At 38.8% G+C, this 16,001-nt stretch overlaps 1 protein-coding gene across 1 annotated transcript; it reads right to left on the bottom strand.

Annotated features, from left to right (window-relative positions):
* Positions 1-761: 761 nt before the first annotated feature.
* On the bottom strand, positions 762-15,935 carry PRRG4 (proline rich Gla (G-carboxyglutamic acid) 4 (transmembrane)). The gene is made up of 6 exons (XM_008573301.1): positions 15,858-15,935; positions 15,394-15,518; positions 10,913-11,076; positions 9,171-9,219; positions 8,167-8,299; positions 762-1,029 (listed from the first exon to the last, which is right to left on the bottom strand). The coding sequence occupies exons 2-6, from the start codon at positions 15,494-15,496 to the stop codon at positions 798-800; spliced, it is 681 nt and encodes a 226-aa protein (XP_008571523.1). The 5' UTR covers positions 15,497-15,518; positions 15,858-15,935; the 3' UTR covers positions 762-797.
* Positions 15,936-16,001: the final 66 nt, after the last annotated feature.

Raw genomic sequence — 16,001 nt, forward strand, 5'->3', positions numbered from 1 at the left:
TTATTTTGTTTATATATATATATATAATTTAACAATGAAGATGGGGGTATCTACTCATTAGTAGCGTGGGTAAATTTATCAAGTTCTAGTTACCCCAAGATTTGAGGCCTATTTAAGAGTATAACAACCCTTGCAAATCCTTGCCATTGAAACCCTGTACCCTCTAAAGAACTAATTTCATAGCAAATAGTGTTTTTTTAAAAAAGAAAACTCATTCCCCATAATGAAATATGACTGATAGCAAGAGTTAGAAACTAAAACCAGCAAAATATGGTGAATGCTATGCAATAACTTAAAATATAAAACCAAGTGATTATATTAAGGCCACAGATTTATACTGAAATGTCAAATTCTGTGAAGTATTTCCAACCAAAAAGAAATCCTAATAAAGAGTGGGTCCAATATCATGACTTGGAATAATCTAATGATTATAAATTCCTACTTTTTTTTTATATTCAACACAAGAAATCTACAACTGTTATCTGTAAAAAGGATACAAACAGTTCACTAGTTCTAACTATGCTATCTATAACAACGATTTTTTGAACTATTAAAATAAGCATTACAAAAAGTGCTTTCTTAACTGCAAAAATATGGAGTCAAAGTCTCTTATCAAGCTGATAATGATCAAGTTCAGGTCCAAGATGAGACAGATCTTCTGTGCTACAGTATATGTGGTTATTCCTCCTTTATTTCTTGCAGTTTGTCACAAATAGCTGAATAGACATGTTATTTTTGGTTCAGAGAGAACAAACCATTCAAACATAAATTTCTTATATCAAGATGGCAAGATGGGCTTAATGAGATGGGAGTGACATAGACTTTTTAAATACCCTAAAACCTTTTGCTGGCCCAGGATATGGTGGTGGTGGCGAAACATTGTGTTTCCTGGTCAGTGCCACTGCCTGTTCATAAGATGGTAATCCTGTGTCCTCCACAGAAGGTGGCGATGGAGATAAGACAGCCTCCTCAGGTCTTCTGAAAATGATGGAGGGACTATGCCTGTTCCTTACATAGACAGCTGAAGAACTAAAAGAGAGTCATTATTTAGGTCTAGGAAAGGCAGTCAAGCAGAAAGACAGCATTTTGGTACAGGAAAGGAAGCACTTTTAGGTCAAGCTGGCAATATTAAAAAATCCAACTGACTATTTTGATAAATATTGGATCCAATTTATTAACACCAAAACAGTTTTATTTGACCCATAGACTCTGAAAGAGTCGTAGTATAGTGGAAAGTCCAAGAGCTTTGAAGTCAGACATGGGTTTGATGCCTGATCCTGTCATTTCAAAGCTATATGACCAATGCAAGTACATAACACAAGTATCCTCCTCTCTAAAATGGGGATAATAACAGCTACCGCAACAGAACTGTTTTGTGTGGATTGAGTAAGATGTTGCATGTAAGGCTTCTTGCAGTGTCTCGCACACTATAATAAGGACTCAAAATATGTGAATTCCCTTTTCTCAAGCTTCTGAATTAAAAAAAGGTGGCACAACTCCAAGCCAAGGAAATTGATGACACTGAGTTAATCATAACAGCTGAAGGTGGTCTCACCTCTGTTCCCTCCTGCGGTTCTGCTGCTTGGTTGATTCTTCCTAAACAGTACTTCCGTCACGTCACTCTTCCCCTCCAAAGTCTAACCTGCAGCTACTCTCCACGGAATCGAGTTCTAACTCCTGTGCTTCCTTTTCAAAGCCTTCCTTATTCTGGCCTCACCTTATTTTTATAGCTCTTTGCTCTTGTCAGGGCAACTTCTTTATACTCTTCCGTATATACAGTGAATTCTCAGGCCCTTGTCTGAGCTTTCACTGTGTTGTTTTCTTTCTTGAGACATTGTCTCCCCCCCCCCCCCCCCCGTACTTCCGTCACGTCACTCTTCCCCTCCAAAGTCTAACCTGCAGCTACTCTCCACGGAATCGAGTTCTAACTCCTGTGCTTCCTTTTCAAAGCCTTCCTTATTCTGGCCTCACCTTATTTTTATAGCTCTTTGCTCTTGTCAGGGCAACTTCTTTATACTCTTCCGTATATACAGTGAATTCTCAGGCCCTTGTCTGAGCTTTCACTGTGTTGTTTTCTTTCTTGAGACATTGTCTCCCCCCCCCCCCACTGATCTAGGCCCAACAATTTTTTAAAAAGTATGGCTTAGTTCAGGTCCCACCATTTCCACGAAACCTTGTTAGCCAATGATAGTAGAAGTGCAATACAGGTCTGGTGTTCTGTTTTATTTCTTTTCATTTATTTATTTATTTTGGCAGCTGGGCAGTAAAGAGATTGAACCCTGGACCTTGGTGTCATCAGCCCGTGCTCTAACCAACTGAGCTAACCAGCCAGCCCAAGTCAGGTGTTTTAAACCTATGGTATTTCCTTCTCACCTGTGAATTACAAATTACAGTTTAAACATTAGAAAATTGATCTCTTTAGACTGTAAAGTTGGCTGTCTATAAAGTATCCATACATAAGTTAATCTCCTATAGTTATGGCTAATGGGATAAGTAAAATTCATAGATAATCTCCAACTTCTAGTCAACATTTACAATATTCTTCCCAACAAGAGACAGTCTAGCAGACCCAAAATACTATAAACTTTTTCAAACTAAATCAGCCAATTTGTCTCTTAGAACACTTTTGTTCTTTGGAGGTAATAATATGATCTGAAATTGGAGGGAAAGAGAGAAAAATTGCAAAGAGAAGAGAAGCAAAAAGTCTATGTAAATCTAGGAACTGGATAATCAACCCTTCAATAGTTGAGAGGTGACTGAGAGGATCACAAGTTTACTTAGAGGGTTCAACACAATTCCTTCTCTGTCAGAAATCTGGAATGTATTCATGTTAGGCAGTCAGTTGCCACATTCATTAGCTTGTGACGAAAAGTTCTATTTGTTTGCTTATAGGGAAGAGGAGAGACATATATTTTATTTGAATGAATAAATCTTTCCATGTTGACTTCCAAATTTTAATACATAGAAACAATGTAATAATTATATCAGTCATTAAATATCTACACAGTGTTTTTGTGCACATCTTATATCTTACATAATTGAAATCAGAAAGTATGCACTAAATATCTCAAAATGACAACATCCTATTATGCCTATTTTCCTCCACAAAATATAGAAACTAAGAAATGAAAAGATTTTGTTTTCCATTTCTTGGCATGTTTTTACAGAAGAATGAGGCAAACTTTTCTGACAATGGTTTTATTTTTTACTCTTTTCTTTCTCAAATATTCCCTCTCTCCCCAGCCCACTTTTAGGCTTTCAAAATATAGAAAGAGAACAAATAGTTCTGCTGAAAGAATTTCTTGGAAAATAGATGAAAAGTTCTTTAGCAAATATTTAAAAGTTAATCCCAACATAAGGGAATGTCTAGTAAATCTAGTTTGAAATGTCCCTAAAACTCAAAGAGTTGCTGGGAGGATCACAGTGAGACAATGGATGTAAAAATGATCGGTGAACTGTACAGCATTACACTGTATTAACATTAACTATAACAAATCTTACATTTAAAATAAGAGATAGCCAGGGCCTATTAATTCTACAATAACATACTTAGAAGACATTCTGTAATCATGGTACCACTTTACTCCTTGTGTCTTTGAATTCTGCTTCTGCCTTCATGCAGGGAAGAAGCTAAGAATACTTTAGAGAAAAAAGGCATAGGGTAAGAAGATGTAGTGGTGCAGAAATGCAGAAAATGAAGAAAAGCAGAGATGAGAGAAGAAAATGTCAAGCATGAGGACACCGAATAATGGCTGTGCTACCATAGACCTTGAGTGAAATTATTAAAGATGAAAATAAACATGGGCATTTTTTGAAAAACATTATGAATGGGGTGAAAAACATAAAAAGATAAAAGTCAAAAAGAATCTCTAAAGACAAATTTTGCTTATTTCTTCATTAACCTTGTGGATTCCACCAGCTCATAGAGAGAACCACACTGAATAAAATCTTAGTCAAAAGTCCTAGAAAATGGGGGCGGGGCCGGCCCGGTGGCGCACTGCTACAGTGCGCCGCTTGGGAGTGCGGCGACGCTCCCACCGAGGGTTCGGATCCCACATACAGACCGGTTCCCGCTCACTGGCTGAGCGAGGTGCGGGCGCAGCACCGAGGTTTGCGATCCCGTTGCCGGTCCCGGTCCAGTATGGGTGCGACACTGAGGGTTGCGATCCATTGCCGGACACGAAAAAAGACAAAATGGAAAAAGAAAAAAAAAAAAAGTCCTAGAAAATGCAAAGACCTTGTTCATTTCCTATCTGTTAAATAAGGGAAATTCATAGCAGTCTGTCAACTTAAAGATAGTGGCTTAAGAAAAATTAAAGCAATTCTTCCTTACTTTCTCTCACTTCTCAAATTTTTACATGATTTACAGAGACAAACTCCTTAGTCCATGCTCGTAGGTCACATAATGCCTCAGGGAGCCTTTCAAGAATTCTAGCACGGGGCTAGAATTACAATCTAGGTAGCCCCCATCCTCCGCCCTCTTTGCCAGCATCTCCTTTTCTTTCTGTACGCTTACTATGGGTATCCTTTAAGGTTCTGTCCTTTCATTACACTCAGGAAACTTGCCTACTCTCGTAAGTTCAACTTTTATTCTCCAACAGGTGAATCCTAGTTCTTCATCTGTTGCCTGAAACTCTTACTTTTTTTTTCTTTTTTTTAGTTAAAAAAATTAATTTTTGTGGCAATATATACATATATATATACATATTCTTACATACATACATATATAATATGTATATATATATAAAATAAAATTTTTTTGTGGCAATATATACATATATATATATACATATTCTTACATACATACATATATAATATGTATATATATATAAAATAAAATTTGCCATGTAACCATTTTTAATTGTATAACTTATTGGTATTAATTAGGTTCACAATGTTGTACACCCATCTCCACTATCTATTCCCACAACCCTTCATTATTCCAAACAGAAACTCTGTACATATGAAGCAATAACTCCTCATTCCCCCTGCTATGGTTTGAATTTTTTTTCCCTTCCAAAACTCATGTTGAAAACTTAATCCCCAATGCAACACTGTTAGGAAGTGGGGCCTTTGAAGAGCGTTTAGGTCATGAGGGCTCTGCCCTCATGAATGGATTAATGCCACTATAAAAAGGATTTGTGGGTGTTGGTTCTCTCTCTCTCTCCTGCTCTTCAGTCATGTGAGGAACCGTGTTCCTCCCCTCCAGAAGATGCTGCATTCAAGGTGCCATCTTGGAAGCAGAGACTGGGTCCTTACTAAAACTCGCCAGTGCCTTGATCTTGGCTTCCCAGCCTCCAGGCTCAGGTCTCTGTTATAGCAGCACAGATGGACTGACACCCTACCCCCTCTCAGACCAAGGTAACTTCCAATTTATTTTCTATCTCTTTGAATTTGCCTATTCTACATATTTTATTTTATTAGTTATTTTTGGCAGCTGGCCCATATCTTTTTTGTCTGTTTTCCTAGATATTTTATGTAAGAGAAATCGCACAATAGCTGTCCTTTTGTGTCTGTCTTCTTTCATTTGGTATAATGTTTTCAAGGTTCTTCCATGTTGTAGCATGCATCAAAACTTCATTCTTTTTATGGCTGAATAATATTCCAATGTATGGATATACCACATTCTGCACATCCATTCTTCTGTTGATGGACACTTGGGTTGTTTCCATCCACCTTTTTGGCTATTATGAATAATGTTGCTATGAACATCAGTGTACAAGTATCTAGATGAGTCCCTCTTCAATTCTTTTGTTTATATACCTAGGAGTGGGTTTGCTGGGTCATACAGTAATTCTATATTTAACTTTCTGAGGAACTGTCAAACTGTTTTCCACAGTAGCTGCACCATTGTACATTCCCACCAGAAATATATGAATGAGGTTCCAATTTCTCCATATCCTTCCAATACTTGTTATTTACATAAAATTACTACTATAGCCATTCTAGTAGGTGTGAAGTGGTTTTAATTTGATTTGCATTTCTCTAATGACTAACAATGCTGAACATCTTTTTCAAGTGCTTGTTGGCCACTTGTATGTCTTCTTTGGAAAAATGTCAATTCAAGTCCTTTATCTTCTTAAAATACAATTTTCACATACTCCCATCTCAATGGAAATGATTTTTAAGTAATTCACAGCAAACGAAATAAAAACCCATACTTTAAACCTTCTTCAAGAGAAAATACTTTTACTAAATTTTAGAAAAAAATGTATCTTTTATATTTACTAACTTCATTTAGATCTACATATATGTAAAAGGGTTTTTTAATAAGTAACTTTAAAAATTCTAATTCTGGGGCTGAGCCCATGGCGCACTCGGGAGAGTGCGGCACTGGGAGCGCTCCCACCGCAGGTTCGGATCCTATATAGGGATGACCGGTGCGGTCATAGTGCTCACTGGATGAGTGCAGTGTGGCCGGTCTCAAAAAGGACAAAAAAATAAAAATAAAAAAAAAAAAAAAATCAAGGAGTTTGCTTCAAGCTCCACAGTTAAATAGGGGCAGAATTAACGTGAGAACCTTTGCCTCCAAATTCCCAGTTTCTTCCTCTACAAGTCATTCTATTTTTCATTTATATATATCTGATATGAAATAATTAAGAACAGCCTTACTACAATTAATTTGAACAGTTATGATTAAAATCTGGTTTTTGATAGGTCTATTTTTATACTGCATTGAAGAGTTGTACAGTCTGTTTTAAAATGGAAAAAAACTAAAAATTCAACCAATCAAACAAAATTTTTGATGCTATCTTGTTTTAATTAGTTTTCTTTTTTACAGTGATTGCCAACAGAATTTTAGAGCCATTAGATAATTATTTTGAAAAGATAAGTATTTCAAATTCAGGAAATTTAACACTGGTTCAATGTTATTATCTAATATCTAGTCCGTATTCAAATAGGCCCCCAAATTTTCCTTTATAGCAATTATTTTTCTGGCCCAGGACCACATATTGCATTAATTGTCATGTCATCTACTTTAATTTGAACAGTTAATTCCTCAGCCTTTTCATGACAATGACATTTTTTGAAGAATACAGTCCAGTTGCTTTGTAGAACTTAAATTTTACTTGAGATGAGTTAAAAGCTATCCTTAATTTAGAAGACAAAGAATCTTCTAATATACATGATAAAGAACACTATCTATTCTATTGGAAGGATACAAAAACACTGCCTATTTTGCTGAAAAGATGAATCAAATGACCAAGTTATAAAAAAGTTCAACAGGTCACTACCATAAGCTTGCTCACAGAATTTGACAGTGTGAATATGGATATATAAGCATCAATTTCTAATAGCCTATTTAGCATCTGGTGCTTTTTATGAATAAGGTTATTTCTACAGGTACTCATCCATACTTACTAGAAGATAAAAAGGACTTTTTATTTAAATAAGGATGCTGGGCTTCTATTATGCAAACAATTATGGCCTTTATGAATCTTTGAAACTTTATTAATACATTATTATTCTCTACTGGTAACCATTTATTTTTTTTATTAAGTTTTACATAAAGTATCAATAAATATAGTTGAATTAAAAAGCCAGTTACACTATTTCTATTTGGGTAGCCATAATGATCTGTTAACTCTGTAACTCAGCGTAAACTACAGCACTTCTTTTTGCCTCTGGAAATAATGTGGGAACACTGGTGTCTGCCTCTTGCTTAAGAAGGAAATATTGAAAAATCAAGCTGACATATGTGAAACTTCATGTATTCTTTTGAAGGACATTAGAAATAGCATCATTAAGTTGTTTATGTAAGTGTTAAATTAGGCGACCAAACAATTGTCAGACTAGAAGAGTCTGGAAGGACATGACAACTAAATATATTATGGTACCTTGGCTGGATCCTGGAGCAGAAAGAAGATACTAATAGAAAAATGGGTGAAATCGAAATAGATCCTGGAGTTAGTAAATATAACGTACCAATGTCATTTTCTTAGTTTTGACAAACCTACTATGGTAATGTAAGATGTTAACAATGTGGGAAACTGGGTGAGGGATATATGGGAACTCTCTGTACTTCCTTTGCAACTTTCCTGTCTATCTAAAATTATTCCAAAAAAAAAAAATTTTAAATAATAGGCAGCTATTTGCTTGATCCATTTTAAAATAACAAAATAGAATGTGTAATAATGAATTAAATATTTTTACTTGGTAACTTACCGTGGATGTCGTTGCCTATTACACTTAGTGATACAAAGATAGTAACCAAGTAATCCAGAAATAACCAAAAATACTCCAGCAGCAATTAATCCAGTCAGAAGGCTCATAACATCGACTTTCTCTCTGTTACCATCTTAAGAGAAATGGTTAAAATAACATTATAACAACTCAAAAGCATCACCTATGATTTCAACAGACTTAATTAACACTGTGTCTAAACACATTATTAAGCATTTAATCATTGATACTGATTTCTTTAAAAAGTCTTTGAGCTAGAGAAATTTTTTAAAAAAAAATTTAAATGTTACTTCTAAAAGTTCTAGTTATGGTTATTAATTCCTTTATTTATTTTAAATATGTAATATTAAATGGATAATAGTCAATACTAAGTGGGATAAACGTATTCTCTTCTCAACTAGACATATTTTGGTATTAACTACTATGATACATTTATTAAGCAACTTGGTGTAGCTATGCAATTAGTCTTTTCTATAGGGGCCCTACTAAGGAAATAAAAGAATAGGTGGCAAAAAAAAAAAGACCCACTTGACTAAAAAGCAGCTAGAGATGATCAATACAGATGAGATAAAGGATCTTCCCTCTCTAGAAGTTACTTAATTCTACCCAACGATCTTAATTTACCCAGCAGAAGTATTCCATTCACTTGTAATGGTTTAAAAAAATAAAATAAAATAGTTCACTACTTGAAACTAAAAGAGACCTACTTTTATTCTGTGCAAGTCTTGACTTAGCTGAGCTGTTTAAAACAGTTTTAAGCCTATTATCTCATTTCCCTAGTATCTCACCAAACTTGATTTTCAGTGTGTTAATAGATGAACGTGGCCTTCTCTGTCTTAGATAGCTTAGTGTATTCTTGAGAAATCTTTTTTGGATTTACAAGGCATTCATGTTGAGCAATAACCAAATTCAAACAATAAAACCGAAATGTATTAGCATTGAGAGAGGACAAGAAAAACATTAAATTTGATCAATTTTTGCTTTACCTGACTTTGTGGTTGGTCTTTCAATCGAATATTGCTGCCAAAATGTGATCTAAGAAAAAGGTAAAATTTCCAAGTATATTTAATTTCTTTATGATCGTTTCATTGGGTCCCAAAGACCTAGGGGTGGTAAATTCTTGGCATGTGCTGCAGGTCTCAGTTCATTCAAGCTGGAGGGCATGACTCACTCTAATAAAAGCACTACCATCCACCACTGTTTCTGCTGTCTCTTTAATTGGTTATGGTGCCTTGCTATTCTCCCTTCACCTGACTGGAGCCCCTACTCCGGCATTAGGGGAAACTACTGCATCTGAGGGTCAGTGAAAATACCAAAAGTGGAAGTTGAAACTTTGGACCCCAAGACCATGTTTGAAAAGGAGTCTGAATTTTTCTATGCCAGATGGGCCCTCAGTTTGCCTCAAAAGATTTTATCGTAAGGTATTTATTGATTTGGGGAAACATCCCCGAGATAGTCATAGTTCAGTGTTACCTGAGAGAATAGAACTGCATTTTAAGGAACCACGATAAAAACTAGAAAATGGATTTATGTAAAACATAATAAAATCCCAACAGGCACAACTACAAAGTATGTACTTTGTTTTCCTTCTTTAATAGATTTGGCAAGTACTTGTAGGAAATGGGAGGCTGTACACAATTATGGAAGAATCAAAAACTAGGTCAATTACCACCTGCATTTGAAGGATACCTGGAAAGGTTCTCATTGATCAAAGAGTAAAATGGGGCTTTTTTTTTTTTCCTTTTTGTCTTTTTTCGTGACCGGTAACGGGATCGCAACCCTCAGTGTCGCGCCCGTACCGTGACCGGCAACGGGATCGCAACCCTTGGTGTCATGCCTGCACAGCGCTCAACCAGTGAGCGGACCGGTCTCTATATGGGATCCGAACCCTCGGTGGGAGCGCCGCACTCTACCGAATGCGCCACCGGGCCGGCCCTAAAATGGGGCTTTTAAGAAAGGGAAAAAGTAGCTGGGGTTATTTAATCTACAAAAGTAAAAAAATGTGGGTCACAATATTTTTCAAGAATATGCCAGATTATAACAGGCACAGTGCTATCTGTTTTGTACCTTATCAAGAAAGGATTTCATTAAATTTTACGGGAGAACTTCTAAAAAATTTTCCCTTAAATTAAACTGATAGACCGAACAATAAACTCCTGAATACAGGAGCTATATATTTTATATCCTCAGTGCCTAGCAGAGCACCTGGCACATAGTAGATTGTCAGTAAATATTTGAAACATAAATATGGGTAATCAAAAAAGGGTAATAGCACTAATAAGAGAAATTGCTCAGTCTTAAACAATTAAAGTCTGAGTTAGAACACTAACTCAAATATTATCTTTTTTTTTTTTTGGTGGCCGGCCAGTACGGAGATCCAAACCCTTGACCTTAGTGTTCTAACACTGCACTTTAACCAACTGAGCTAACCTGCCAGCCTCAAATAATATCTTGAAGTGTAATTCACTCTGCCCTATGATTGTTTTTAAATATAATAAATATTAAACATACAAAATCACAACATATAATTTGCTAATTACTATAAACCCAGTTAATTAAGAATAAGGCTAAATCTAATGTTTAATTAGCATTTTAAAGAAGTAGAAAGAGATAACAGGTACATACCCTGATTTTGTTTAAAGCATAATATCTCTAATAACTGAAATTACAACTTTCTTAAGTACAATTCAGTAAGTTCCCAGTCAATTAACATAATCAACCAAATTACCGTTTTATCTTCATCCACAAAAATCTCTCTGGCTTCCTCATAATTACAGAGTTCTTCATTGCACTCTCTTTCTAGGTCGCCAGCAGTGAAGAGCTCCAAGTCAAATCTATTATATAGGAGGTGTCTATGAATGAAAAAGTTTGCTTCTTCTTTTGATGTAAAGACTAATAAAGAAATAAAAAAGATTTCAAATACTGATAAAAACGAGACAGAAAATTCCTGTCTTAATTGTGGAAAAAGTGAATGGTCCTCTTTTTTTTTTTTTTTTTTTTTTTTTGTCTTTTTTCGTGACCGGCAACGGATCGCAACCCTCAGTGTTGCGCCCGTACCGGATCAGGACCGGAAACAGGATCGCAACCCTCGGTGTTGCGCCCGCACTTCGCTCAGCCAGTGAGCGGGAACCGGTCTGTCCGGCAACGGATCGCAACCCTCAGTGTTGCGCCCGTACCGGATCAGGACCGGAAACAGGATCGCAACCCTCGGTGTTGCGCCCGCACTTCGCTCAGCCAGTGAGCGGGAACCGGTCTGTCCGGCAACGGATCGCAACCCTCAGTGTTGCGCCCGTACCGGATCAGGACCGGAAACAGGATCGCAACCCTCGGTGTTGCGCCCGCACTTCGCTCAGCCAGTGAGCGGGAACCGGTCTGTCCGGCAACGGATCGCAACCCTCAGTGTTGCGCCCGTACCGGATCAGGACCGGAAACAGGATCGCAACCCTCGGTGTTGCGCCCGCACTTCGCTCAGCCAGTGAGCGGGAACCGGTCTGTCCGGCAACGGATCGCAACCCTCAGTGTTGCGCCCGTACCGGATCAGGACCGGAAACAGGATCGCAACCCTCGGTGTTGCGCCCGCACTTCGCTCAGCCAGTGAGCGGGAACCGGTCTGTCCGGCAACGGATCGCAACCCTCAGTGTTGCGCCCGTACCGGATCAGGACCGGAAACAGGATCGCAACCCTCGGTGTTGCGCCCGCACTTCGCTCAGCCAGTGAGCGGCCGGTCTCCACCGGGCCGGCCCCTTATCTATTTCTTTTTACTTTTTAAAATGTGGCCATTAGAAAAATCTAAATTATTTATGTTGTTAACATTATATTTCTTTTGGCCAGCACTATTCTAGAATGTCAGTTTCTATGTTATAAATAACACATATGGGTTATTTGAGCCAAGGGAGAACCAAGGGGGAAGTTAGAATGGGATAATTGGTGATAGTTGTTTTAAGAAGTATTTAAAAAGGCAGATGGAGGAGACTGTGTGGTGAAATATTTCTGTTCTTCTTCCTCCTTTGTCTTCTTTTAGATTTTATGCTATCACCAAATGGAGACAGAATGAAAATTTTTCTAAGCCTCCATCATCCCTCATGGGATTCCTGCAATGGCCTTCCAAATGGTCTTGTTCCTCTATAGTCTGTTTTTAACATAATAGTCAAAGAGATCCTTTAAAAAGGTAAGTCAGACTTTGTTCCTACTTTTTTTTACTTTGCTTTTTTAAAAACCTTCTAATAGCAATCCCATCTCCTGCAGAGTAAAAGCCAAAGTCCTTACAATGGACTACAAGACCCTATACGGTCTGGTCCCCAAGCTCTTACCCCTCTACCCTCATCCCTCATTTCCTACCACCCTTCCCTTTTGTACTCTGTTGTGGCTGTGCTGGCTTCCAACATACCTGGTTCTCTCCTGCCTTTGTACTTGCTGTTTCCTCTGAATAGAACTTTCTTCTTTCAGTTTTCTCTCTCAGCTCCTTCAGGATTTAGTTGGATGTTACTCTGAATCCTCATCCCTACCCACCCACCTCTGGCACCCCTTGTCCATACTCTGCTTTTCTCCATAGCTCTCATCACCATCCGGTGTTCCATACACTTTACATACTTATTTGTTTCCACTCTGTTCCCTTCACTAGAAGGAAAGATCCACTAAAGAAGGGATCTTGGTGCCGGGCACAGAAGAAGTGCTCAAAAAATTACTGAATGGATGAACAGACTCAACATTCTTATAGTGGGAAACCTAAACTCTACCAGTTGAAGCAATGCATAGGTATAGTCTGGTGTTTCTCAGCTTGGTATAGGCTTGAAGGACTAAACCAGTGATGAAGCATCCCAAAGCAACTTAGCAATACCTACTGCATGAAATCTAATTTCAAAATGGAGAATTATAAATCTGCCTCTGTACTGTTACTTCTCAGATCTTTACATTTTATTGGCTAAAACAGCAGTGTCAAATTTCTCATTGATAGTCTTCTGTTCAAATAGGTTATCTGAGTTATAAAAAATGCCTCCCCAGCATGGGACTCAATAAAACTACTTTTAACTTGAAGGGAAAATAAAAAAGAGCCATAAACATTTTTATTTTTCCTGAAATGATATTTATGTTTTATCATGATACTATGATTAATACTGTATTAAACATGCCTTCCAGGGGTGGCTGTTTGCCATTTCCCTGAGTGTGAAAGTTCTGATTCTGTCAGTGGCTGAACTTAGACTTAGCCTTCAGTACTAGATCAGTTTTTTTCCCTGCATCCCTTATGATCTCAGAAGAAATACTGTCCTTTGTTATTTGGATTCTAAGCAACCCTGAATTTTCTTCTAAGTGAAAAGAAGCAAACTTCCCTGCCTGTTGAGCATCCTTGGCTACCCATGACAGCTCCTATTTCCCCCTTGACCATTGGTGGAGGATGCACTGGCCTTTGCACTTGCTTCCTCAGATTCTCTTCTCTTATCTATTTTTCCTGTTTTAAGCTAACCTAGGAGGCTGTCTGTGCATCCCACTGTCACAAATCTATCAACCCAGATACTCCATTCTGTTCCTCTCTTCTATCTCTCCATGTTTTCTAAATAAGCTCCATTTGAGTAATTTCAACTCCACCCTCAGGATTTATCAGAATTTAGCTGAAGGTCCCTTTTTTCTAGTCACGTTTCTTATCTCCAAATGGAAAATGTTTCAAATTTGCAAATGGAAAGCCTTGGCTTCTGTGCCATTCAACTCTCCCAAGGCAGAGTTACTGCTATTCACTCTTCCCTCTGCTCTCAGAGTTCTCTGTTCCTAACCCTGTTAAAGAGCTCGTGGAGATGATCTGTTTACTCCCTCCCTCCCTCCCCAGATGAAGAGCTCATTCAGGGCAGGGATTAGTCTTCCATGTCTACATCTCCAGGGCCTGGCACATAGTATGTGTTCATAAAGTGGTTACCGACTGAACAAATCAGCTTTTCAAATGGGTAGGGTCCCTCATTTACATTTCCAACAGACATCTCCACCCCTCCACACTCAAGTATGATCTCTAAATTTCTTCCATAGTTTGTGATGTCCTTGAGAATGTCTTTTATGCCTGTATCCTGTGAATGAATGAACACAGTTACAGTCATTCTGGGAAGCAGCACCTGGTCCTACTGAATATGAGCCATCAACCTTAAACATGGGTGGGCTTACATTTATAGTGTAACTTGGGAGGTACCAAGAAGAATCTTCTTCCATAATCTCTCCCTATCCCACTAGCTAGTCTATCCAATTGCCTAGAATTCTGTCATCAGTGTTTGATTCTTTTGGGTTAAGGTGTTGCCATCTTAACACACACACACACACACACACACACACACCACACACACACACACACACACACACACACACAGAGCTGTATTAATCATTAATAAGTCAGTCAGGAATATTAGTGTAACAGATCCTTCCCAAATGAAAATGAGCTGAGAGTAGGATCTGATGAGGAGGGATAAGAGACAGGAATGTGTGGGGAACGATCCAAAGTGCTGGCACTGGGTGAGGAAGCATAATGACTGGACAGGGAGAAGGAAGCTGAGAGCCAAAGGTGTTTTTGTTGTTGTTGTTTTTCTTTTCTTTTCTGGTTTTGCTAGATTAGCCTTTTAAAATGTTTAAAACCTGGAACCTAAAAGCTGCAGACTTCTAGGTTAGCAAGTCCCAAACCTAATCTTCTCTCAACCATCCGCCTTTATCTAGACAACTAGACATCTGAAAGTCAAAAACGACCTCAGAGATCATTCTGCTCTCCCTCCCCCCCACCATTTTACAGATGAAGACGTTCAAGCCCAAAGGGATTAAGTACCGTGCCCAGGGTCGCACGACAAATCCAGGCTAGATCCTGGACTCCCAGTCCATCTTTCCAGGAAAAAAAAGTAATTATGCTCATTATAATTACCACATAGCTTCATCTAGAAAAAAGTCACTCACTGATTTTCAAAAGTCGAAATAGGTTTTCCATTCAGTTAACCACAAACCAGCTCTTAAATATATACTTATCAAAGGAAACTCGGAAATAAATTTGTATAAGCTGTAGTTAAAGAACATTAAAACCCCACAACATTGCCAAATAAACCACAAATTAAACTAAAGATTATTTTAGTACTTCTAAGATTGATGGGGTCATGTAATCTCAAAAACACCGTACCACACTTTCTCGCTCGAGATCTGTAATGTGGGCTCCGTTCCCAGGAGGGTTTTCAACGAAACCCAAGCCGTGCTTACCTTCTTCTCCCGCATGCCTCGAATCCTTTGTATTTCTTGTGCAATGAGGAAACGCGAGGGTAGCTATGGGCAGTTGGCTGAGCAGGACCAGTAGGGTAAACATAGTCTGGCAACGGTCAAACAAACTAAAACAAACACACACACAAAAACAAACACGTCAAAAAAGTCTCTGGTTCAGCACTTCGAGTTTCTGTGGGAACTGAGTCACAGACCTGCTGTACTCAAAGCCACCGCGCGATTGCGCCCCGCTCGCGGTTTCGGTGGCCCGGGTCCGACACGCACCCGGAAAGCGGCTCCTAAGACCGCCTGGGGACAAATGCCTCGCCCAGGGACTCTGCCGAGGGCTGATCAGGCACCTGTCGCCGCAGACAACCCTCTTCTTGGCGTTCGGATCCGACCCCGAGCTCCGAGGCCCAGCGTCGGTGTCCCCCTCCAAGTAACCCTCCCCCCGCCGGGCCCCGCACCTGTATCCCCCAGCACATGTTCCAGCAGCGCCCGGGCCCCAGCCCTGTTTGGCGGTCTCTGCGGCCGCCGGACCCTCCGTCTCCGGCGACCCCCCCCGAATCTCGGCGATGCTCCGGGCCTCGCTCTTTGCAGGGCTGGGGCGC

The sequence above is a fragment of the Galeopterus variegatus genome, unplaced genomic scaffold (genome assembly GCF_000696425.1).
Source record: "Galeopterus variegatus unplaced genomic scaffold, G_variegatus-3.0.2 Scaffold899, whole genome shotgun sequence".
NCBI classification, from domain to species: Eukaryota; Metazoa; Chordata; class Mammalia; order Dermoptera; family Cynocephalidae; genus Galeopterus; species Galeopterus variegatus.

What these genes read in the sequence shown, in the direction of transcription:
- PRRG4 (XM_008573301.1), bottom strand. Translation starts at nt 15,496, where the DNA reads ATGTTTACCCTACTGGTCCTGCTCAGCCAACTGCCCATAGCTACCCTC. An exon ending in AAGACCAACCACAAAGTCAG is followed by an intron (nt 8,300 to 9,170) that starts GTAAAGCAAAAA and finishes ATTTCTCTTAAG; the next exon opens with ATGGTAACAGAGAGAAAGTC. An exon ending in AATAGGCAACGACATCCACG is followed by an intron (nt 1,030 to 8,166) that starts GTAAGTTACCAA and finishes ACTCTCTTTTAG; the next exon opens with TTCTTCAGCTGTCTATGTAA.